The sequence below is a fragment of the Prionailurus viverrinus genome, chromosome A1 (genome assembly GCF_022837055.1).
Source record: "Prionailurus viverrinus isolate Anna chromosome A1, UM_Priviv_1.0, whole genome shotgun sequence".
NCBI classification, from domain to species: domain Eukaryota; kingdom Metazoa; phylum Chordata; class Mammalia; order Carnivora; family Felidae; genus Prionailurus; species Prionailurus viverrinus.
Genome location: NC_062561.1, coordinates 143,943,572 through 143,970,781, shown reverse-complemented (window position 1 = coordinate 143,970,781; position 27,210 = coordinate 143,943,572). Strand labels below are relative to the sequence as shown.

The window sequence follows — 27,210 nt, the reverse complement described above, 5'->3', positions numbered from 1 at the left end:
TTCATTCGTACTTTGTTTTAAAAACTTGGAGATACCTCCTACAAGACCAGTTAATGTTGTGTGCACAGGACAGTGGTCTCCAGTGTGTCATTAACTTGTCTCTCTTCCATTCATCCTGTTCAAATTCAATCTTCCATTATTCCCTTACATTACTACCTCTCTTCTTCCCCACCAGCTCCTCTAGTCAGAGTTACTGCTTCATTTGTGGTGGATGACCACATCGGAATCTACAGGGTGACTTGAATCTTCAGGCACAAAGTGAACATCCTGTTTCAGAAAACTCTGTTGCACACTCATCACCTGGTAAAGTCACTGGACTTTCACAATAAACAAAGACTGAATATTCAGGCAGAAGATGGGTTGAGGGAAGGGAGACCTCACGCCTCTCGACAGCAACAACATTCAATGTCTCCAGAAGTTTGACAGAGAGAAAATATGGCACTGTGACCTAGAAAACTGTTTCTGACTTAGAAAGGAAATGGACAAGCATTCCCAAAATATGCCAAAACACAGTATGAGGACCATGAAACGTTCCGGAAGTAGTACCTTCATGAACGTTAACTAACTCCAAGAAAAATCAAAATAAAGTCAGGAATAGAAAAGTTGTGATAATCTATTTTGGTATTGATTTTTTTTCACATTTTCCTGTATTGCTTTAATCTTTTATAATGATGATGCATATCTCTTTATAAACACAATGAGGTTTCTTTTTAAAAACGTATAGGAATGGTAGAGAAGCACTTTTGCAAGCCAGTAATTAAAACTACTCATAATAGAAGGATTTTTAAAGTAAGAGTCAAGAAATTTAGAATGTTTATACACACACACACACACACACACACACACACACATATACACATACACACAGCAAGATAATTACTCAGGAAAAATTCACCTTGCTTAGATAATAGGACAGTATTACAAAATATTAACTAAAAAGCAAGAAAACTTTATCAATTCACAGAGTAAAAAAGATAACATGTAAAATACCATCTAAGAGAGGGGCACCTGGGTCCCTCCGTCAGTTAAGTGTACAACTCTTGATTTTGGCTCAGGCCATGAACTCATGGTTCGTGGGATCAAGCCCTGTACCCGGGCTCTGTGTTGACAGTGCAAACCTCCTTGGGATTCTCTCTCCCTCTCTCTCAGCCCCTCCCCTACTTACACTCTCTCTCTCAAAATAAATATTTAAAAATATACCACCCAAGAGAGTAAAATGGTAGGGGAAAAGCTGCTTAAGATAAGGAAATACCATTCTTCCATGAAATGCTTACCAATTACGTGTCAGCCAGGCCCTATATTAAGCCCTAGGAGAGAAGCAGGAATGAGTAAGTTGTGGTGAGGTAAGTGGCAGGCATGTTAAGCAGAGAGGGTTAGCTGTCAAGCACCAAGGAAGAAACTGACCCTACTGGAGGAGGAGGTGGTGAAAAGGAGGATAGTTCCTAGAAGAAAGCACAAGCAGTAATCTCTTACACATTGGTCTTAGCAACATTTTCTAGATAGGTCTCCTAAGGCAAAGGAAACAAAAGCAAAAATCAACTATTGGGGCTATACCAATATAAAAAGTTCTGGCAAAAACATCAACAAAGAGGCATCCTATTGAATCGAAGAATATATTTGCAAATGATATGTCCAATAAGGAGTTAATGTCCAAACTATATAAAGAATAGCAAGGAAAATAATAATCTGCTTTAAAAATGGGCAGAGGACATGCAAACGGCCAAAAGGCACATGAAAACATGCTCAATGTCAGTAATTATCACTAATCATCAAGGAAATACAAATGAGTACCAAAATGACATATCACCTCACACCTGTCAGAATGGCTAGAATCAAAAAGAAGTAACAAGTGGTGGCAAGGATGTGGATAAAAGGAACCCTCATACACTGTTAGTGGGAATGTAAAATGGTACAGCCACTATGGAAAATAATATGCAGATTCCTCAAAAAACTAAAAATAGAAATACCCTGGGACGCCTTGGTGGCTCAGTCGGTTGAGCATCCAACTTTGGTTCAGGTCATGATCTGATGGTTCGTGAGTTCAAGTCCCACATCGGGCTCTACGCTGTCATTCAGAGCCTGCTTGGGATTCCTACCCACCCCCCCGCCCCCCCGCCATATAAAAGTCAGCTGCTTTCTAATATACTAGCAAGGAACATCTACTAGAGTTTGATATTAAAAACTATTTATATTACCATAAAAAAAAGACTTAGGCATAAATCTAATAGTTTAGGTATAAATCTAGTAAAATATAATAAATGGGGAGCTATTCCTTGTTTACACATAGGAAGACTCAATATTGTTAAGGTGTCAATTATTCCCAAACTTGACCTACAGATCTCACATAATCCTAATCAAAATCTCAGTCGCTTATTTTGTGGAGACTGACAAGCTGATTGTAAGGTTTCTTTGGAGAGGCACAAGACTTAGACGAGAGAACACAGAGCACAAGAGATCCAAACACATTCAATCAACTGATCTTTAACAAAGGAGCAAAGGCAATCCAATGAAGAGAAGTAACAGCTTTTTAAACAAATGGTGTTGGAACTACTAGACATCCACAAAAAAAAAAAAAAAAAAAAAATTAGCCACAGACCTTACACTCTTCATGTACATTAACTCAAAACAGATCACAGACCTGAATGTAAAATGCAGAACTATAAAGCTCCAGCAACATAACCCAGGAGAAAATATAGATGACCTTGGTTTTGGTGAGGAGTTTTTAGATACAGCACCAAAAGTACAACTCATGAAAGAAATAACTGACAAGTTGGACTTCATTAACATTAAAATTAAAAAGTTCTATTCTGCAAGATATGTTTTTAAGGGAATGAAAACACAAGCCAGAAATAGGGGAAAAAATACTTGCAAAGTCCAGAATACACAAAGAATTCTTAAAACTCAGTAATAAGAAAACAACCTAATTAAAAATTGAGCAAAATATCTGGACATAACCTCAGCAAAGCAGATGGATGACAAAAAAAGCATTATGAAAAGATACTCATTATCACATGCCACTAGGAAATTGCAAACTAAAATAACCATCACGTACCACATGCCTATTAAGGGCTAAAATACAAAACACTGACAACACCAAATGCTGGTAGGGATGTGGAGCAACAGGAACCCTCTCGTCCACTGCTGGTGGCAATGCAAAACAGTACAGCCACTCTGCAAGACAGTTCGGCAGTTTCCCACAAAATTAAATAAACTCTTACATTATGATCCAGCAAATACTGCTCCTCAGGATTTACCCAAGAGATGAAAACTTATGTGCACACAAAAACCTGTATCAATGTTTACAGCAACTTTATTCATCACTGCCAAACCTTGGGAACAACCAACATGTCTCAGTAGGTCAATCGATAAACTATGGTACCGGGGCACCTGGTTGGTTCAGTTAATACAGCCTGCGCCTCTTCATCTCGAGGTTTTGAGTTCAAGCTCCACACTGAGTGTGGAGCCTACATAAGACAAATTTTAAAAATAAAGTGTGGTTATCCAGACAATGGGTTACTATTCGGTGCTAAGAAGAAATGAGCTATCAAGCTATGAAAATGCATGGAGGAATCTTAAAAGCACAGTACTAAGGTAAACAGATCTAAAAAGGCTACATATTGTAGGATTCCAATTAAACATTCTGGAGAAGGCAAAACTGTGGAAACAGTAAAAAAGATTGGCGGTTGCCAGGGGTTTGAAGAGAAAGGGAGATGAATAGATGGAACACAGGACATTTTGAGGGCAGTAAAAAATATTTTGTATGATATTATGATGGTGGATTCATATCCTTATACGTTGGTCAAAAACAACAATAGCACCAAGAATGAACTCTAATGTAAACTATGGACGTTAGGTGATAATGATGTATCAGTGTTGGTCCACTGACTGTAACAAATGTACTACTCTTTGCTTGGTAGGGGAAGCTGTGAGTGTGTGGAGGTATATGGGAACTGTCTATTTAATCTTCTGCTCAGTATGTCTCAAACTGCTCTTAATGTGTGTGTATATGCATACGTATTGAACTGCAAACATACATATATATGGAATTAATGCTAATATCTAGTTGTTTACATTTTCTTATTCTCTATAAATTTTATCCACTTTGAGACAGGTAAAACACCAGTTTTGTTCTAATTCTCCGAGTCCAAACTTACTAGTTGTACTGTGTGATGGGCTCTGTATTCATCTTCACTCCGAAGGCGTTGTTGGAACTTTTCATTGTGTTTTGCAATACAAATTTCCTGTAAATACATAAAATGTATTTTAATATAACTGAAACCTGAAAGACTCAAAACACCACACCAGGGCCTATTTTATTGGGTTTAATTTTAATCTTAACATGTACCTACAGGAAAACACCAAACAATAAGCCACCTCTGATTGCTCAACTGGAGTACTGAAGCAGCATGAGCCAAATCATCAAGATCTTAAAAAAAAAAAAAAAAATTATATATATCAACTTCTCTAGAACTCATTTCTCGCTCTCTTTGATGGGGAGGGATGGGACAAGACAGAGTCGAAGAGGGTGTCCTTAGGTAATCTCACAGGTCTCTTTTAGTTCTGAAGTCTGTGGCCAAAAGATTCTAAGTCTTATTGTAGTCTTTATCTTTTTTAGGTAATCTCTACACCCAATGTGGGGCTCAAACTCACAACCCCAATATCAAGAGTCACACGCTCTACCCACCGAGCCAGCGAGGCCCCTTATTGTAGTCTTTAAACTATGCTGGGAAAAAAAAAAAAAAAAAAAAAAAAAAGGATTTACAACTTTTGGCTTAAAGTCTGTGTTCTTAAACTTTGATGGGTTAAAAAACATGACGTTGCCTGGAGGGCTTTAAATAATAACATGAAATCTGTATCTTATGGTTAGAGAATTCAGAAGGAAAAGAGACTGTCCAGAGGCACCTGGGCGGCTCAGTCAGTTAAGCAATCTGAATCATCATTTTGGCTTAGGTCATGATCTCATGGTAGGTGGGATCAAGCCCTGCATCAGGCTCTGTGCTGACGGAATAGAGCCTGCTTGGGATTCTCTCTCCCTCTCAACGCCTCCCCTGCACATGCTCTCTCTCAAAGTAAATAAAGATTTGAAAAAAAGAAAGAGGGGAGCCTGGTGGTTCAGTCAGTTAAGCGTCCGACTCCTGATTTCGGCTCAGGACATGATCTCTCACGGTTCTTGAGATTGAGCCTCACATATTTGGATTCTCTCTCCTTCTCTCTCCATTCCTCCCGTTAGCACTCTCTCTCTCAAAATAAATAAAAACATGATAATAAACTAGGAACTATGTGCCTCTTTACAAAATAATGCACTATTATCTGGAAACTTTATAGTAGCACCGTGCTAAGTCTTCATTTTCCCTGGGTCTTCCTGGAGAAGTATTCCAGGTAAAAAGGTGGCCATTAGTTTACAACACTCTCAAAACTATACAAACTTTTAACCAGAGAAAGTGATATGATAAATGATCTTTTAAGCTGGTGAACCAGAGTTTAAAGCATTTGTATCATATTTTTCACCCACATTGGGTTGACTCTTAAGGCCTAACCAGTATGAATGAAGAAATTAACCTGTTTGGGGTAGTCTCCAGGGGATAACAAAGGTAGTATTGTATATAAGTAACAGGATATAGTGATACAATGACTCAGGCTTCTATGTCACTCAGACCTAAGATAGAATTCTACCTTTGCCCCATATTAGCTGTTTTTCCTTGGGTGATCTGTTTAACTAACAGTAGCCTTGATTCCCTTGATTATAAAATGAGGATATAGGTCTATAATCCCTTATTTTCAGACTTTAGAAAGATGGTATGTTACATATACAGTATCTAGTAACTCCAGCAAGATCTGAAGTAGCACCCTATAAGACTAAAACTAACATTGTTGCAGTGAAACATATGAATAGTCAAAGTAAGAGAGACTCTCAAATAGACAGCTTCCTCTCAGCTCTGGGTTTGTCACCACATCAAGTATGAGAATGTTTTTGATCTGTGGAGCTTTCTCAACTTTAGGCAAAAGAATATTATCTCATTTGACTATCGATATCATTAAAGAAAATAAAAATGCATAAAGAATATTCATCTTTACAAGTATATTCACAGTGGCACCTGGGTGGCTCAGTCAGTTAAACATCCAACTCTTGATTTGGCTCAGGTCATGATCTCACAGTTTTGAGACTGAGCCCCGAGTCTGGCTCTGCACTGGGCATGGAGCCTTCTTAAGATTCTCTCTCTCCCTCTGCAACTCCCCTGCTCACTCTCTTTAAAAAAAAAAAAAGAAAAAGAAAAATCTAATCACAAAGTACAGACTTCAAGTCGTCATGGCATAGCCAGAGACCATCATTTTTTCAAGAGGAAAGGCAGGGCATGACTTAAAGTCACAAGTACTCCCCTGGGTATGAAATCCTACCAAGGATGCTGGATAGACCAAACACCCTGTGACAGTGAACATGTTGACATGTAGACAAGGAATATAGGACGATGTTACACAGAAAGGCATACTTTCATTTTTTGTATCAAAGAGGTGATCTTCTCATTATCTTTCTTTTTAGGACTTAGTGTTTCTAGTTTCCTCTCTTCTCAGCCATCTTTTATCACTCCTTTTACCCCCTGTAGTTCTCCCACCTCAGGTGGTGAGGGCTGGGGGTAGGTATGGCGGAGGGCAAGACCATTTAGAGCCCCTGACTCTGTGTGATGTGATGGGTTGCAGGAGGTCTGAGGCTGCTGGTCTAAACGGGCAGATTCTCCAGGAGTGAACTTCCCTACCTCAGATTTAGATTAATAAGAGTGAAGAGTAAAGAATATGGATTAATTTTTTTACATATAGAATTCCTTAAAGATTGAGATCAGAATCAAGACATAATTATACAACAGGACTGACCTCCTTAAATAATCAGGAGCAGAGAACTGCATTACGTGGATCCTGCAACCCTGTCCTTTACCAGAGTCACTTACGGGGTGTCGGGGGTAAATAGCACATCATCACTGGCTGTTCTAATGTGTTTAACAAGGCAGTTCTCAGAAAACTCTATAATGTTAACATAATGGCTTGAGTATTGAGAAGAGGTAACTCTCACTTAGTTTTAAAACATGTAACTGCTAGTGACAAATCAGGTTACAATTATTAGATATGGGTCAAGGATTAAGTAATGACTAACAAAAAGTCTTAAAACTAAGGCTATATATTTGATAAATAACCTAAGCTATTATACCTTTTTATTTCTGAGGTAGGCTTTCTTGGCTGAAACTCGTCCACGCCTTGCTTCCAGCTGGCGTGCTTTCTGCTGAAGTTTCTGTAGCTCTTCTCTTTGTAAGTGCACAGACACTGCCATCTCTTCCTTCTCCAGCATGGCCTCCATGCTTTCGTAAGTGTCGTAATATACCACCTCATCTCTCTTTTCTGTAACAAAACAGCAACAAGGGGTAGTGGTTAAGAGCAGGAGCTCATGGAGCCAGAAAGAACAGAGTTCTAAGCTACTTATTAAGTCTGTAACCTCAGGCAAAGCCGTTACCTCTTGAGCTTCTTTGTAAAATAGCAATTGTTAGGAAATATACCTTCTAGGGTGAGTGTGTATACAAAATGCTCAGCAGTGTGTGGCACAGTTAAATGCTCGATAAATGTTAAGTATCATCATCCCTCAAATTCAAAATTTTTCTGGCTGAAACAACCTTACGAAGTGAGTATTTTACAAAGGTAATAGCATAGTTGCATTGCTGAGTCTACTAAATAACTTGAGTTTCAGAGCTCCTTTAAAAGGTTTTACATTGGAGCGCCTGGATGGCTCAGTCGGTTCAGTGTCTGACTTCAGCTCAGGTCATGATCGCACAGCTCTTGAGTTCCAGCCCTGAATCAGGCTCTGTGCAGATAGCTCACAGCCTGGAGCCTGATTCGGATTCTGTGTCTCCCGCTCTCTCTGCCCCCCCACCCCCCGGCCCCTCCCTCTTCTCCCTCTCCCAAAAATAAACATTAAAAAAATTAAAAAATAAATTAAAAAATAAAAGGCTTTATGTTAAGACATTCTTAGTCTCAACAGAAGAACCAGCTGACGACTATGTGTATTTCCCCTATGTATTAATTTTTTTCCTGGATTTATGTGGTTGAATGCACACCATACCTGATATAAGTCTTTTGATGCTTTCCAGTTGTGCGGTCAATAGTAACTCTTCACACTTCAGGATTTCAAACTGTACTTCATACAACTGAAGTTGTAGGTCATAATAATCAGCTTCTAACTGATCCAGCCGGGCTATGGCCTCTGTACCACCCTGCAAACTCTGCATCTGCATTGAAAATAAAAATAACATTTCTAATTGGTTGGGACAAGGAAAACAAATCAGGTTAGGATTAGAAATGAAAACTAATCATACAGCATAAATCCACGAAGCAACTGTTCCAAGAAAGAACCTTATAAACAAGAAGTAAAGATTTTTTTTAAAAGACAGAAAAACAGCAATAATCCAAACATATAGTTTTGGAAATAACTAGACATACATGGTAAAAATAACGTTTTTAAGTTTACTCATATCACAGGTCATATTTAGGATACTATATTATTCTAATTATTCTGACATAAATATTAATAGTGTTCTTTCCTCTCAAAAGTGGATGTACTAACCTATGCAGTTATTCCTTCCATATATGAATGAGATTATGTATGAATGAGTAAGATATGTAAATAAGATTCATCCATACTCAGATAGTTATAACCAGGGGGTAGAAGTCTGGTCACCCTACACATCCAGAGCTGTGAGCTGTGTTTTGCTCCATGGTCACAGCCTCATTAGCTTCTAGGAGCTGGTCACTGGGGGAACAAGGTGAATAGCAGGACAGAAATGACTGTAGGAGAACCCCTGCAATCTACTAACAATGGTAACTATTAGTATCTTTACATAAATGCAGTTAGGATCCTACATCCAACCTAAGGTGAGACTGAACGGTTTCTAGACAGGTCTCATGAAGTGGTGGGTGTTCTCATATGAAGTTTGCTTGGTTGGTCGGTTGATTAGTTTTTGGTCCAGAAAGGAGAGGGAGAAGAGATTTTGCCAAGCAACCAAAGGAAATTACTATGAACAAAGTATGCTTCAGATACTAGTCCCCAACCCCACTATTTCCATGGATTCCTACTTGGATCTGTGAAGAAAGATGGCTCTAAGGAGGAGCTGACAGGATGGCTTTTCAGGAGTCACTGAAGGACAGGCATGTGAGAGAGTAAAGCATTCCTCTCAAAACATCTAAGAATATAGTACTACCACTTTAGCATATTAAATGTTCATGCTTAGAAACTGCAGGACACGGCCACAGGTATCAGTGTGCCCTGGAAGAACAAGCAACACTGGTGAGGAGGCCCTGGCCTCAAGTGGCATCCCAGGGGATGACTACCAAAGGGGGTGGAGGAGAAACAGAGGAAAAGGAGGGAAATGTTTGTGAGCTCCTCTGAGGGGTCACCTGGGGCTCCCAGAATACCAAGGAGATACTTGGCTGGTACCCTCGGGACAGGCTTGGCAGCAAAGACAGTGAATTCTTATGGCTGCAAAATGATCTCTTTTGTCTGATGAGGTTGGTGAATCATGTTAGCACATAAAGAGAGTATGTTTAAACAAGAGTCCAGCCTGGGGCACCTGGGTGGCTCAGTCAAGTGTCTGCCTTTGGCTCAGGTCATGATCTCATGGTTCATGAGTTCGAGCCCTGTGTCGGGCTCTCTGCTGTCAGTGTGGAGCCCCTGTTCCCTCTCTCTCTGACCCTCCCCCACTCTCTCTCTCAAAATAACAAACTTAAAAAAAAAAAAAAAAAGACTAGAGTCCAGCCTTTCCTTTAAATTCTAGATATCCAACACAGTCTTACCTGAAGACTAGAATATTTTTTAGCATATAATTTCAAGGTCCTTTATTTTTTTTAAGGTTCATTTATTTTGAGAGAGAGAGAGAGAGAGAGAGAGAGAGAGAGAGAGGGAGGGAGGGAGGGAGGGAGGGAGGGAGGGAGGGAGGGAAGGAATCCCAAGCAGGCTCCGTGTTGTCAGTGCACAGCCTGGCACAGGGCTCAATCCCACAAACTGATCCTACGAACTGTGAGATCATGACCAGAGTTGAAATCAAGAGTTGGATGCTTAACCAACTAAGCTACCCAGATGCCCCTCAAGTTCCTTGTAAACTGCAAAGCAACACTTAGCCTGTAATCTAAATGTGCAATGGTATACACTTAACGGTATACATTTAATAATAATCAGGTTAATTAAGTACAGTGCTCTTTCATAAATGTTAGAAAATTTTTACACTGAATATTTAATGAATTGTAGGCCAATGATCCTGCTGCATTAGGAAATATTTTATGAGTGACAAACAGTAAATATGGAACAAACCACAAGATTCCATTACAGTGTTTCATGGAGGTCAATAATGAAATCCTGGTGTTTTGGTCCTAAGTCATAAAATATGAACGTGTCATTTCTTGTCTGAGACTTTCAGTCTCACTATAAATTACAAACGTCCCTTTGGATACAACCTTGGGCTTCTTATCTAGCTCTGGAGACCACAGCTCCAGAATGCATATTCCTCTGTTATTAGCACCCATTCTTTCTATGAGCACAGCATACAAACATGTGAAATACATAATGCTGGGGTGCCTGGGTGGCTCAGTTGGTTAAGCATCCAACTCTTGGGTTTTGACTCAGCTCATGATCTCACGGTTTGTGAGATCAAGTCCCACATCAGGCTATGCACTGACAGCGTGGAGCCTGCTTGGGATTCTCTCTCTTCTTCTCTCTCTGTCCTTCCTCTGCTCACACACTCAGTCTGAAAAATAAATAAATTAAAAAAAAAACAAACAAAAAACTAGTGAGAAGATTAAGCTTTAAAAAATAAATAAAATACGTAATGTTAAAGGCTTTATTCTCTGGAAAAATTATAATCAGTTAAGATAAAACCTTAGTGTGTATCAGTCTAAAACCTTCATGAACAGTGACACTGTTCAGATCAAGGTCTGGAACTATTAGTTCCATCTTCACTATCTCTAGTTCTCTCCAGCTGAAAGCAACCATTTGTCTGCCGTGTTCATATCACTGTGCTAGGGCTTCCCCTATACTCTATAAGTTTGACTCTTGTCCAATACTTTGCTTAAGGAAAAGAAAGCTGAAAGCCCCTTGTTGGCATACTTTTACACTGTCAGCCAATATCAAATATCAAACTGAGAAAGGAAGGGGTGTATTCTTACAAGAAGTGACCTCATCGCCAACTTTCTGGTTTACTGAGTTCCATTCAAAGCAAGGAAGTCAAGAGGTAGATCTGCTATCGCAAGGTACAAAAATGAAAAAACCTCAGACGCAGAAGTGCAGGCAGAGGATCTATTGAATCCCAACCTCTGAAAGAACAAACAATAAAGCAGGGGTGGGCATCATGACAAGTAAAAGGGTTGTAGGGACTGCAGTAGAGAGGATTTTTTATGGGATAAACTAAGCAGAGAGAGATAAGAGACAAGGGAAATTTGGGAGGGTAAAATTGTGCTCTAAGGTTTATTTCAACTTTGACATGGCGGCAGTGAAAGACATGCAGAGTTATATGAAGTGTATGCTGCTCCAAATCCCTTCCCTAAAATATCTTAATTTCTAAACTGATTTTTCTCCTGGTATCTAATTCAGGGGACAGGCACAGAACTAAGGGAATGGGAATCAAGAGTACAAGCAACACTAATTCTGGACAATGGAACAATGCAGAGAAGGTAGGTGCCATAGTTGGGCACCTTTGTTACGCCTAGGGTCACTGCTTCCCTGGGCAATAAAGAAGCCTAGAAAGTAAGGTAAGTGCTCAAAGGAGACAATCAAATTGCCAAGTTTTCACACTTTGCTATCTTGAAATTTTATTCAGCTCAAATTTTACCTTCTGAACAAACTTCTGGTATCAGGATATCAAGACCCCCAAAACAAACTGCATTCCCAGTGTAATGCAGGTAATACCAACAACATTGTGCCTGACCCAATCCTCCCAATTCCTATAAGAATGGCCTTTCCACTAGACATAAGTAGGGAGCACCATTCTAATAAATATGGAAAAGAAAAAAAAGAAAAATGTTTTTACAGTAAATCTAGCAAGGAAATGAAGTACCAATCAACATCCAACATCCACATAAGGACATCGTACATTACTAACCCCACTGATAATAATTCCCACTATGCACAATAACAGTGGTGTTCTTGTTTCCTATTTTGACTATACTATACCATGAAACAAGACATGAAGCAATTTATACAAACTAATGATGCCCATATCTTGCCTTTCACTCTACTATGCTCGAAAAACTCTACGACATGTGAGGAGCTACAAATATTAGAACTTTCAGAGTATCTGTGGGTGGAGTCATGCATTCAATAAATTCTCACTGGGCACCTGCTGGCTGTCTGAGTTATGGAAAGTATAGCAGTTAGCAATAAATGAAATGAGGGTTCAGTCATCATGAAAACCACGTACCGCACAAGAGACATAACATTAAAGGCAAGCTCAGCAAGCTGTCAGTCAAGACTAGCCCTTTTACTATGTGGCAAGGATGGAAAGTACATGAGGATTGGTACAAACAAACCTGAGTATATGAGGTTCTACCAATAACAGCTTCACAAATATGGAGAATACACATAAACACAAGGAATTATCTAAAATTCCACATTTCAGAACTCTTTGAAAACTAAAAACAGCCATAATTTCTTTGATGTCAAAACCTAATCTCGTAATCCATTTGTAGGAAGCTATCCAGAAATGATGTGAATCCCTATTTATTCCATTTAATGAAAGTATGTTTCATTAATGGAATAACAACACTTGTCTGAAGTTATATGTCCTAATCTGTCTAAAATTTGGAAAACTTAGAACTCTAATAAAACATATCTGGCCTCAGAGATTTGAGACAATGGCTTATAGGCTTGTAGTATAAAGGGTTATGTTTTACATTTAAGAGATAATATACATAAAACACTAAAGATAGGGCCAGAAACATTTTTCAACTTTTCTATTTATTTTTTTGTAATCAATATCAAAATATATTAAGATGACTAAAAGAGAATTTCATAAGTAATATAAAAACTTTTACAGTATTACCTAGGTTTTTCTACTTAAAGACTTTGAAATTTCTCATGTATAGATACAGAACAGACTATCTACATGCTTGTTAATAAATTAAAAACAAAAAAAGAGAGTCACTACCTGGACTAGCACCCTAGCTGCCCTACCTCTGTTCAGACTGTGTCCATCACACCAAAGCTCCCTGCTGTTGAAACTTCTTGGCAAGGTCCATTTGAAATACAACTGTCTGAAGCATGGGAATTGTATTTTTCCCATCTTTCTATTCCCTTCCTTGATACTTGCATAGTATGTAACACAGATTAGAGTAATCGTGTCTAAGATTTATGGAGTTCTTACTCTATGTGCCAGGCATTATGCTAAATACTTTATATACATTAACCAATGAAATCATCACTTTCCTAAAAGGTATCTATTGATCTTATTTTATAGAGAGGTTAAGTAATTTACCCAAGGTTATGTAAGTAATAAGTTTGCAGAATCAGGATCTACATTATTCTGTCCAAATATGGTAGCCTAAAGTTACATGTGGCTATTTAAATAGAAATTAAATTAAAATTCTGTTCCTCTGTCACATAAATCACTTTTCAAGAGCTCAATAGATATCTGAGTAGTAGGTACACTACTGAAAAGTGCAAATATAAAACACATCCATTGTTGTAGGAAGTTCTACTGAATAGCACTGTCTAGACCCTAAGCTTAGGTCCCCTAGGGTATACTGTAAATGCTCCATAAATACTTAATGATTTAAAGAGAAATGACATGGGGGAATATAACCTTAAAAACACTTTAGCTGTATGATTTTAGAAGAATAACAAAATTATGGATAGTGAGGATGTAGCCTCAGGATTGGTATGTATTTAGCTCAATATTCTAACAGTAGATATATGTTCATAGAGAGGAACTCAAGGAATCAAAGTTTCTAAAAAATGTATGGCGAATGGTTGGCATTCTCTGCCGAGAAAAGAAAGCACATTGGTATCTTTCTTAGAACGTTCAACAAGGAAGGACTGTCATCCAAAAAGTTTTCTGGTTAATTCTCTGTTAAGCAGAGAACATACTAAATGAGATGTGATTGTATTTTCTGATGTTTCATCCTAGCATCTCAATCTTGGCATCTCCTATTTCAATAATAACTACAAACAGAATCCCCTTATTTCATTAATAATCCTTATTTTAATAATACTTTTTACACATATACTATTCCTAACCCTTTGTCATTTTATGTATTTTCGTTTTGTTCTGTGGCTGTGACTAATTAAACTCACCCTGGGTTCTTTCAAAGGTATTGAGCCAAAGAGACATCAATGTTTTCAGGAGTTTTTGATGGGAAAATCTGAACACCAGTGGCAATGTGGGATCAAAGGTTCAGGTACAGATGATTTGCAAACCTGTTAAATTTGTCTGCAGAACTGTGAGTATATGCATATTTCTCTCAGTAGAGAGTTCCTAGGTTTCAAATTCTTTTTTAGAGAGAGCGAGCGAGCAAGAGAGCACAGACATATGCAAGTGGGAGGGGTGGGGAAAAGGGACACAGAGAGAGAATTGCAAGCTGGCTCCATGCTCAGAGCAGAGCCCAACAAGGGGCTCGATCCCATTACCCTGTGATCATGACCCGAGCCGAGGTCAACAGTGAGATGCTCAACCAACTGAGCCACCCAGGCATGCTCGCCCCACCCCTACCCCCCCACCCCTACCCCCCCCCCCCCAACACCGTGCCAGCTTTCAAATTCTTAATAGTGCAGGAGTCTGGACCTCAAAAGGGTAAGAATGACTACAATCAAGATCCAGAAACATTTATAAAGGAGACAGAGTAAAAGAAATGGTATGTACTCCTAAAGCATATTTAAAGGAGTTAAAGAATTTAAATGTCAAATATAGTTTTGCTTATGTAGGTATAATTTGGTACTTAAGAATTTACAAGTTTAGCACTACACTCATATCATTACTAAATATTTTTTAATTTCTGATTTTTTTTAAATTTCTGATTTTAACTAAAAAAAAATTTTCTTAATGTTTATTTTTGAGACAGAGGGAGACAGAGTGTGAGTGGGGGAGGGGCAGAGAGAGAGGGAGACACGGAATCTGAAACAGGCTCCAGGCTCTGAGCCGTCAACACAGAGCCCGATGCGGGGCTCGAACTGATGCAGGGCTCAAACTCATCAACTATGAGATCATGACCTGAGCCAAAGTCGTACACTTAACCGACTGAGCCACCCAGGCACTCCTCTGATTTTAATTTTTAAAGTATTTTATGTTGTCACATCAGGAAGAAGTTTTCTGTTTAAAAACAAAAACAAAAAAACCCAGACACAATATAATGTATTTTTTTTAAAGAACAAAAGTCTCCCCATAATTTAAACAGAGCAGTACTGTATTATCAAGTGTTCAATGGAAAATCATCTGTTTGGGATGGACTTAATTCATATTTGCTCTGTTTCTCATGAGTAATGTGGTCACCTTAAATTAATGCTAATAAAACTGGTGTAGTACATCATAGATATACATAAAAAACACAATATGTACATTATATACACTCAAGCATAAACCTGGCAAGAATGACTGGTATGTTTACCAAACCCTTTGAAGAATTTAAACACAATCCAGAACATTAAGAAGGAGACCATTAAGGTAATGGGGTGGCCCCAGGGAAAATGACCCCACAGGTAATCATCCTAGACTCCTGGGGCCCATTGTAGCCCAGCCCTTCCTCTACAACCCTAGACCAATTCCAGTAAGAACAATGTTCTTACAATAGCAAACAGTCAGAAATCTTACCCTAAGCAGTTCTTATAGGCACTCTATAATTCACTGTCAGCCTGGTTAGAGCAACAAAGCTAGCACATGTGATAAAGACAAAGAATGGTACTCAACTTCCCAGGCAATAAAATGCTAGGATTAAAACACACACACACACACACACACACACACACACACACACACACACACACACACACACCAAAAACCAAAACCTAGGATTTTACGTTTTAAAAGTTCTGGAACTTAGTATTTCAGACAGCTTGTGACATAAATGAGAAAGCTTACTAGGAAAAGGAGATTGCAATAGAAATGCTTCAGGAGAACATGAGTAGGACTGAAATCCTTGCAAAGAGATTCTGAATACAGGGTGAAAAAGTTCCAGGACAAGACAAGTTACAATTTTGCCTTTAACACTAGTAGCAAATAAAATATAAGGGGAAAAAAATCACAATTTAAAGTCATTAACAAAAAGATTTCTTTCTAGATCATAGTCATTATACATTATAAGCTATCTCACTACTTTTTAACAAGAGTAGATAAGCATATGCACTTTTAAAATGTCAATAGGGACCAACTAAGCCAAAAAAATTTCATACAGCTGTACTAATAAAAGCGGAGACATTTTGTTTTTCCTTAGAGACTAAAATATACTACTGCCACATAAAGCCAGTGTTCTAACAACCAATACAGTCAATCCATAGAATGGGAGCAAATATTTTCAAATTATGTATCTTATAAAAAACTTGTATATAGAATATATAAAGAAGTCTTTCAACTTAGTAATAAAGAAAACCACAATTTTAAAATGTAAAAGGTATGAACAGATGTTTCTCCAAAGAAGATAAATAAGTAGGGAATAAGCAAATGAAGAGATACTCAATATAAATACCATGAGGGAAATGCATCTAAAAACACAATGAGGGGCGCCTGGGTGGCTCAGTCAGTTAAGCGTCCGACTTCGGCTCAGGTCACGATCTCACTGTCCGTGGGTTCGAGCCCCGCGTCGGGCTCTGTGCTGACTGCTCAGAGCCTGGAGCCTGTTTCAGATTCTGTGTCTGCCTCTCTCTTTGACCCTCCCCCGTTCATGCTCTGTCTCTCTCTGTCTCAAAAATAAATAAATGTTAAAAAAAAAATTTTTTTTAAATAAAAACACAATGAAATACCACTTCACACTCAACCAAGATGCCATAATAAAAAAGACACATTTTAAGTGTTAATGATTGTGTAGAACAAGATGTGTAGAAATTCTAACTGTTGTACACTGCTGTTGGGAACAGCTGCTTAGGAAAACAGTCTGACAGTTCCTTAAAAAGTTAAACAGTTTTCTCCTAGGGACATACCAAGATAAATGAAAACCCTATACATGACAGGGTTCACAGCAGCATGGTTCATAATAGCTCCAAAAGCAGAAAGAGCCCAAATGTTTATCAACTGATGAATGCACAAAATGTGGTATTAACCATATAAAGATCATTCTATCAAAAAACTAAATTAAGCATGCATGGTTTCCCAAACAAAAACTAAAGCAGTTGTTGACCACACTAAGCCAACCCTGGAAGAAATATTAAAAGGGGACTGTGGGTGTGTTGGGGGAGAGGGGCAACAAAGACTAGAAAGGAACAGAAACACCAACTTTACACATAACACAAAGACTCTGAATTCGTATCTATCAATAGTCACTCCAAATGTAAATGGACTACATGCTTCAATCAAAAGACACAGGGTATCAGAATGGATAAATAAAAACAAGACACATCTATATGCTGCCTGTAAGAGACTCATTTTAGACCTAAAGACACCAGAAGACTGAAAGTGAAGGGATAGAGAACTATCTAGCATGCTAATGCACATAAAAAGCCAGAGTAGCCATACTTATTATCAGACAAACTAGATTTTAAACCAAACCCTGTTATCGCTTCTCGGCCTTTTGGCTAAGATCAAGTGTAAACCAAACCCTGTTAAAAGAGATGAAAAAGAGGCAGTACATCCTAATTAAGGGGTCTATCCAAGAAGAAGATCTAACGATTGTAACTATTTATGCCCCCAATGTGAAAGCACCTAAATACATAAATAAATTAATAATAAACAAAGAAATTCATTGATAATAATACAAAAGCAGTATGGGACTTTAACACACCATGTACAACAATGGATAGTTCACCTAAGCAGAAAATCAACATGAAAGCAATTGCCTTTTTTTTTTTTAGTTTATTTATTTATTTATTTGGGGGGGGGGGGGTGGGGGGAGAGGGAGGGAGGGAGAGAGGGGGGAGAATGAATGAATATGAATGAGTGGGTGAGGGACAGAGAAACAGGAAAGAGGATCGAAAATGGGCTCAGTGCTGACAGCGGACAGACCGATGGGGGGCTCAAACTCACAAACCAAGAGATCATGACCTGAGCCAAAGCTGGATGCTTAACTGAGCGAGCCACCCAGGGGCCCTGAAACCATGGCTTTGAGTAACACACTGGACCAGATGGAGTTAACATATATTCAGAACATTTCATTCTAAAGCAGCAGAATACATGTTCTTTTTGAGGGCACAAAGAACATCCTTTAAGATCTACTGGGTAACAAGACCTCAACAAGTACAAAAAGACTGAGACAATACCACACATATTTTCAGACCACAATGATACGAACTTGAAGTCAACCAGAAGAAAAAATTTGGAAAGACCACAAATAACGTGGAGGTTAAAGAACATACTACTAAAGAATTACTAAAGAATGAATGCAGTGGCTCAATCAGTTGAGTGTCGGACTTCGATTCAGGTCACAATCTCACAGTTCGTAAGTTTGAGCCCTGCATGGGGGCTCTCTGCTGTCAATGTAGAGCCCGCCTGGGATCTTCTGTTCCCTCCCACCCCTCTCTCTCTGCTGCTCAACCACTCGCGTACTTTCTCTCAAAAGTAAATAAAAAAATTAAAAAAAAAAAATATAGATATATATATATATATATTTATTTATTTATTTTACATATGGCCTACTGGTGAAAAGAAACTGACTTCATGTTTTTCCAAAAATGACTTAATGACATAATGTATGATACAATACATTGCTGACAGTGCAGAGCCTACGTGGGATTCTCTCTCTCCTTCTCTCTCTGCCCCTCCCCTGCTTGAGCTCTCTCTCAAAATAAACATTAAGAAAAAGAGCACCAACTGAACAGTTGTGCCTAAACCATGAAATGTCATTATATACCATATAGGACACCATCTTAGGTTTATCCCTAACACAAGCTTTAATCTTCATTCATTTTTAAAACTACAGGTGACCCATGAACAACAAGGAGATTTGCTTCTTCTAATAGTTAGGAAAACTATCAGCAAATGACCATGCTGAATACCCTTTCATAAGAAGCCATCTGTCCCTGATGAACACAGATGCAAAAATCCTCAACAAGATATTAGCCAACCATATCCAACAATACATTAAAAAAAAATATTAACCGCAACCAAGTGGGATTTATACCTGGGCAGCAGGGCTGGTTTAGTATCAGCAAAACAATCAATGTGATTAATTCACATCAATAAAAGAAAGAACAAGAACCACATGATCCTCTCAGTAGATGCAGAGAAACCATTTAACAAAATACAGTATCCTTTCTTGATAAAAACCCTCAAGAAAGAAGGGATAGAAGGAGCATACCTCGAGACCATAAAAACCGTATATGAATAATAAGACCCACCGCTAATATCGTCTATAATGGGGGAAAACTGAGTTTTCCCCCTAAGACCAGGAACAAGACAGGGATCTTCACTCTCACCACTGTTATTCAACATAGTATTGAGTGTATTAGCCTCAGCAATCAGACAACACAAAGAAATAAAAGGCATCCAAATCTGCCAGGAGGAGGTCACACTTCACTCTTCACAGATGACCTAATACTCTATATGGAAAACCCAAAATATTCCACCAAAAAACTGCTAGAACTGATCCATGAATTTAGCAAAGTGACAGGACATAAAATCAATGCACAGAAATTGGCTGCATTCCTATACACCAACAATGAAGCAACAGAAAGAGAAATCAAGGCATTAATCCCATTTAAAATTGTACCAAAACCCATAAAATACCTAGGAATAAATCTAAGCAAAGAGGTAAAAAGTCTTTACACTGAAAACTTATGAAAGAAAGCTTATGAAAGAAATTGAAGAAGACACACACAAAAAAATGCAAAAATATTCCATGCTCCTATCCAGAACAAACACTGTTAAAATGTCAATACTACCCAAAGCAATCTACATATTCAATGTCAATACCTATCAAAATAAGACTAGCATTCTTCACAGAGCTAGAACAAATCCTAAAATTTGTACAAATAATCCTAAAATTTGTAAGGAACCAGAAAAGACCCCGAATAGCCAAAGCAATCTTGAAAAAGAAAACCAAAGCAGGAGGCATCACAATCTCTGACTTCAAGCTATACTACAAAGCTGTAATCATCAAGACAGTATGGTACTGGCAAAGAACAAACGCTCAGATCAGTGGAACAGAATAGAGAACCCAGAAAGGGACCCACAAACATATGGCCAACTAATCTTTGACCAAGCAGGAAAGAACATCCAATGGAATAAAGACAGTCTCTTCAGCAAGTGGTCCTGGGAAAACTGGACAGCGACATTCAGAAGAATGAACCTGGACTTTCTTCCACTGTACACAAAAATAAACTCAACATGGATGAAAAACCTAAATGTAAGACAGGAAGCCATCAAAATCCTTGAGGAGAGAGCAGGTAAAAACCTCTGACCTTGGCTGCAGCAACTTCTTACTCAACATGTCTCCAGAGGCAAGGGAAATGAAAGCAAAAATGAACTACTGGGACCTCATCAAAATAAAAAAGATTCTCAACAGCAAAGGAAACAAACAGCAAAACTAAAAGGCAACCGACAGAATGGGAGAAGATATTTGCAAATGACATATCACATAAAGGGTTAGTATCCAAAACCTATAAAGAACTTATCAAACTCAACACCCAAAAAACAAATAATTCATGAGGAAATGAGCAAAAGACATGAGTAGACACTTCTCCAAAGAAGACATCCAGATGGCCAACCAACACATGAAAAAACGCTCAACATCACTCATCATCAGGGAAATACAAATCAAAACCACAATGAGATACTTCCTCACACCTGTCAGAATGGCTAACATTAACAACTCAAGCAACAACAGATGTTGGGTGAGGATGCGGACTAAGAGGATCTCTTTTTGCACTGCTGGTGGGAATGCAAGCTGGTGCAGCCACTCTGGAAAAGAGTATGCAGGTTCCCCCAAAAGACTGAAAATAGAACTACCCTACAACCCAGCAATTGCACTAAGTATTTATCCAAGGGATACAGGTATGCTGTTTCGAAGGGACACATGCACCCCAATGTTTTATAGCAGCACTATCGACAAGAGCCAAAGTATGGAAAGAGCCCAAATGTCCATCGATGGATGAGTGGATAAAGATGTGGTATACATATACAGTGGAGTATTACTCGGCGATCATAAAGAATGAAATCTTGCCATTTGCAACTACGTGGATGGAACTGGAGGGTATTATGCTAAGTGAAATTAGTCAGAGAAAGACAAATATCACATGACTACACTCATATGAGGACTTTAAGAGACCAAACAGATGAACATAAGGGAAGGGAAACAAAAATAATATAAAAACAGGGAGGGGGGGGGGCGCCTGGGTGGCGCAGTCAGTTAAGCGTCCGACTTCAGCCAGGTCACGATCTCGCGGTCCGTGAGTTCGAGCCCCGTGTCAGGCTCTGGGCTAATGGCTCAGAGCCTGGAGCCTGTTTCTGATTCTGTGTCTCCCTCTCTCTCTGCCCCTCCCCTGTTCATGCTCTGTCTCTCTCTGTCCCACAAATAAATAAACGTTGATAAAAAAAACAAAAACAAAAACAGGGAGGGGGACAAAACATAAGAGACTCTTAAATATGGAGAACAGAAGGTTGTTGGGGGGATTGTGGGAGGGGGTATGGGCTAAATGGGTAAGGGGCATTAAGGAATCTGTTCTGGAAATCATTATTGCACTATATGCTAACTAACTTGGATGTAAATTAAAAAATAAATTTTTAAAAAGGCCATCTGTTCTGGTCAAATTTAATAATGAAGTGTTTAACAGTGTTTAAAGATAATGGCCTCAGAGGTAATAAAAAATAGTATAATTAATGGTTTCAATATTGTCAAGCAAGACTGGGGAGGGGCGGTTATTCTACACTGCAGTGGACAGTATGAGGATACTAAAACCACCGATGAACAGGACGATGATGAAAAAGTAAATTTTAAAAGACCATTTAGATAAATTTTAAATATGTCTATCAGCAACCTTTTCAAGGATTTGTAAAACTAGTCTTTTTTGGGGGGGTGGGGAGGGTTCATGAAGAGGTCTTAAATTAAGTACAGTCAAGAAAACGGACCTCTGTTGAACCTGTTTTGTGTTCAGTAATAAAATGGGAAACTCCAAAAGGTAATGGTTCTGAATTAGGATTTTTCTTTATTGCTCTGGGCAGTGCAACTTTTTAAATAATTGTCAGAGCTTTAAGGGGTGTCTGGTGGCGGTTAAGCATCCGACTCTTGGTTTTACCTCAGGTCACAATATCACAGTTTCACGAGTTCAACCCCCCATGTCAGGCTGTGTGTTGGCAGCACCAAGCCTGCTTGGGATCGTCTCCATCTCTCTCCTACCCCAGTTGCAAGGTCTCTGTCTCTCTAAACAAACAAACCTTTTTAGAAGATTTTAAAAAATAACTGTCAGACCTTTGAACCTTACAGTACAAAACATTTAAAAGACAACAATGAAATTCTAATGTCAGCTTTTTAAATAGTGTACTGCTGCCTACAGTCACATTGCGACGCTTATGAGAATACCTTATACGTCTCTTACTAGTGGCCAACTCAAATCAGAGGCCTCCATCTTGAGTATCATCTCATGGAAACACTGCAAAATTAACTGCCTACAGAGTCAGAAAATGCCAGTCCTGTACAAATACAAAAATGAAATAGCAAATCTTATCTTCAAATATTATATATTTTTCTGATGGTTTTTGTTACCTCTTCTTTTAGTGCATGTTTCCTCTGTTCCAAACAGATCTCTTTTGCTCTCATCATCTGCAAAGTCTCCTTAGAAACAGCATACTGGAGCTTTTCCATTCGTTCTGCAGCTGCTGCCCATGATGCTTTACCAAATTTCTTCTGATCTGCTCGCATTCGATCGTACACAGCTATTAATAATTTTTTAAAGAGACATTAAGACGTAAGACAACTTGATACTAAACAATTTGAAAGTTTCAGATTTCACTAACCACACACTTAAACATACAAATCCTACTCCCTTAGGTTTCCTATATAGCGGCTCTAAAACACAACTCAACTGTATCTTAGATTCTAAAATCATCACTAAGAAATCTAAATAATCATCCTCAGAAATTTCTGAAGATAAAACTGATTTGTCAGATTTTAAGACTTTTGTTGAAAATATGTATTTTGGGAGAGAGTAAGCACACAAAAGCGGGGGGGGGGGGGAGAAGAGGAGAGAATATTAATCCCAAGCAGGTGCCGCACTGTCAGCAGGGAGCTGGGTATGGGGCTCAATCCCATGAACTGTTGAGATAATGACCTGAGCGGAAATCAAGAGTCGGACGCTTAACCCAATGTGCCACTCGGGGACCCTGATTTTCAAACTTTTAAGAATATTCTTCCATATGTTTAGTGTCATTAAATTCTAAGTTTTTATACTTTATTCTACAAAGGTTTATACTTTTTCCTGGGCTAATTGAAATCAGTCATAACTATTTAAGATTATTTATTTAAATCCATGTGTTAAATTTGATCATTCTGAGTCTTCCAAAAATACAATGATCTGATGGAGCAAAAAACAAATCCTAGATGTTATCAGGGAGCTTACTCAGAGGTTAGAGCTGGAACAGCACAATCAAGACTCAAAGAAAACATCTAGTTTCATCTTCCACCTCCCCCAAAAAGAAAAAAGAACTTTTTATTTACAACAGAGCCCTATGTCAAGAGATACTTCTTGACATCAAACAGCTAGTATCTTCTAGTTAAAGAAGTTTATCACTGATAATATAGTACAGTAGTGGCTTATCCTGGGTCCTTACGCAATAAAACCATCCTTATGCCCACACACTTTAACAGGTCAGAGATACACTCGTCATAAAAGAGGTAGGCGATGTGATTAGTACTGAACATCATCTTTAAGTCAGTACACATTGATTAGTAGTATCTTTTATATGTCCAGAGGTAAATGATAATTAATTTTGTACTACCACTGTGTCCTAACCATCTTGTGCAAGGAAGTGTATCTCAGTAATCTTTGCCTCAGAGTTTTATGAAATCTTAAAAAAAATTTTTTTCCAGTAACACAAGTACATACGTAAAACTTAAAACTGTACAGGCAGGGTTATAACTAACAAGAGCAGTTTCTCAGGCTCAGCTCTTCCCTACCCCCTAGTCTCAATGCCCAATGCTTTTAATTGTTTCTGGTGGTTATTTCAATAAAAAAAAAAAATACTGCTCTTTATCAATTTACAATTAAAAACTATCTTTTGAGTTCCTATTAGATAAGAAATTTTGCTGACTTATAATCTCCTCTGAATATAGTTAAATCAATTATTTTGATTTCTGTTTTCCTGTGGCCTTCGAGTGCTAACACAAAAGGGTTAATTTTTTAGTGCATAACTTTGCTCTGAATCTCAGTTTTAGGCGAACAAGTAAAATCTATTCATGTTGGCTGAACAAATGATTCTGCAATTTTAAATTTCTGCCCATCTTTTAAAACTGTATTTTAGGGGCGCCTGGGTAGCGCAGTCGGTTAAGCGTCCGACTTCAGCCAGGTCACGATCTCGCGGTCCGTGAGTTCGAGCCCCGTGTTCAGGCTCTGGGCTGATGGCTCGGAGCCTGGAGCCTGTTTCCGATTCTGTGTCTCCCTCTCTCTCTGCCCCTCCCCCGTTCATGCTCTGTCTCTGTCCCAAAAATAAATAAACGTTGAAAAAAAAAAATAATAAATAAAAAAAATAAAAAAAAAAAAATAAAACTGTATTTTAATATTTCTGCAACCATAAGATCAATACAGTAGTAAAATGTAGGGAGGAAAAAGGATTTGAAGTGAAATAATTGAGTTAAATTCCCAATTCTACCTATAACTGACACATAACTTTTGGCAAGAAACTTAATTGTTCTTGGGTTCAATTCCATTGAGTTAGAAAAGGAAATATCGTACCTAAGTCTAAAAGCCTTTGTGGGAATTGAGAGAATGACAGTTACTTAAATGTCTCTTCCACTTCACATGGCACCATCACTTCCTCCCTACTTTAGTCTGAGGGGTAGCTCCCTGTCCTAATTCAGTCTCATGTTTTACCTACCACAACAGCTAGTCAATAACTTAGTCTTCTAACACCTTGACTAGAACATAGTCTTACATCTCACTGTTAACTCACTTCATTTAGAATTATTCTCCAACAGCTCAGAAATATGACAGTAATAAAATTGTGAGTGTACAATGTTTGCAATACCCCTAGAACAGTACAGGATATCTCTACAACAGATTCTTCTCTCCCTATGATGACAAGAATAAAGATTCTTGCTAAGGAGACCATTTACATTATCAGAATAACAATTCTATTATAATGGTCTACGAATATCAGTCAATGTAAAAAAAAAAAAAAGGGCTCTGAAGGCAATGCAGTTCTGGTATTCACAAAGTATCATGTTAAATCTGTAAGAAAAAAAAAGTTTAATGTGCTAACATGTATACTTGTCAGAAATGAGCCAATTTAAGATGTTTTCAAAAGCTGAGCAGAAATTGGGGTGCCTGGGTGGCTCAGTCAGTTAAGCATCTGACTTTGGCTCAGGTCATGATCTCACCGTTCATGAGTTCAAGCCCCACCATCAGGCTCTGTGCAGACAGTTCAGAGCCTGGAGCCTGTTTCGGATTCTGTGTCTCCCTCTCCCTCTGCCCCTCCCCTACTTCTGCACTATCTCTCTCTCAGAAAAATAAACATTAAACAAAAAGCTTGGGGCGCCTGGGTGGCTCAGTCAATTGAACGTCCGACTTCAGCTCAGGTCATGATCTCTCAGTTCATAGGTTCGAGCCCCGCGTCGGACTCCGTGATGACAGCACAGAGCCTGGAACCTGCTTCGGATTCGGTCTCCTTCTCTCTCTACCCCTCCCCCAGTCGTGCACTGTCTCACTCTCTCAAAAATAAACAAACGTAAAAAAAAAAAAAAAAACACTAAACTAAAAAAAAAGCTAAGCAAGAATATATCAAAATTAGGTTACATGTTGCTCTGTATAAGAAAGAAAAGAAGGGGCTGTTTTACTCTTCCTCTAAAAAGAGAAATTAGAAAGTTAACCTTCTTTTTGGAAACAAAGGAGGACTTTTAATCTCAGCAGCATAAAGCCAAAGAGAGATCTTCACTTCGTTTCTCTAACAGGGGAAAGGAAACACACTCATGAAAGGAAAATTAAAAGTCCAAGTAAATATGTGTTTAGGTTCAAGGGCTTCCTGCTAGGATAAAGTCACCAGAATTGAGGTATAAAGAAGGCTACAGTGACTCTGATGAATTATTTGAAATCCTAGAATGATGTTAATCATATGTAAAAAATGTTCTGATTAAAATTGGAGAAGCACAGTATAAAGAACAATCATCAAAACTGTAAAGAACCAGAACCAACAAACTATAGGCCATATATGAGAACATACAATCATTGCAATTATGTAACAAACCATATATTAAAAAACTGATAGGCACACAAAGTGGCTGCAGAGGCAGGAGGATTACAGATGTGTGTGTGGGGGGGGGTCCCCTCTAATATTCTAAATTTTCTGTAATGATTATATATTTTTAGCATAATGCAAACTTTTTTTAAATATTAAAAAATGCATGTAGAAAGCAGACTCTAAACCAAATAGTATACATACAACTATTTCATATAGTTTACAGTAGGAAATGACATCTTTAAACATTTAAAGGAACTACCATTAACGTTTTAATGTACTGTTCTCTTAATTTTGTAAAATTAAAATTTTAGTTTTTATAATTATCTTAATGCTCTAAGTTAAATACTCAGGAGTGGGACTGCTGGGTTATATGGTAAGCATATCTTTAACTCATATAATAAACTGCATTCACTTTGCAGATTGCCTGTACAATTTTGCATTACCACCAGCAATAAAGGAAGGGTTCTTGTTACTCTGCATCCTTTTCTGCTTTTGGTATTGTCAGTATTTTTTATTTTAGACATTCTAATAGGTGTGTATTGGTATCTCATTGTGGTTTTAATTTGCATTATACTAATGACTAATAGTCTTGGACATATTTTAAGTGCTTCTTTGCCATCTTTATCCTCTGTTCAAGTCCTTTCCACAGTTATTAACTGAACTGTTT

The 27,210-nt window shown here is 38.3% G+C and overlaps 1 protein-coding gene across 1 annotated transcript in view; it reads right to left on the bottom strand.

The window, feature by feature from the left end:
• The window catches only part of JMY (junction mediating and regulatory protein, p53 cofactor), a 104,331-nt gene that overhangs the window by 15,474 nt on the left and 61,647 nt on the right, over positions 1 to 27,210 (bottom strand). Inside the window, exons 4-7 of the mRNA XM_047849804.1 lie at positions 22,858 to 23,027; positions 8,102 to 8,267; positions 7,199 to 7,386; positions 4,155 to 4,241 (exon numbers count right to left, since the gene is read on the bottom strand). Coding sequence (XP_047705760.1) covers positions 4,155 to 4,241; positions 7,199 to 7,386; positions 8,102 to 8,267; positions 22,858 to 23,027 — 611 coding nt within the window. The remainder of the gene's footprint in view (positions 1 to 4,154; positions 4,242 to 7,198; positions 7,387 to 8,101; positions 8,268 to 22,857; positions 23,028 to 27,210) is intronic.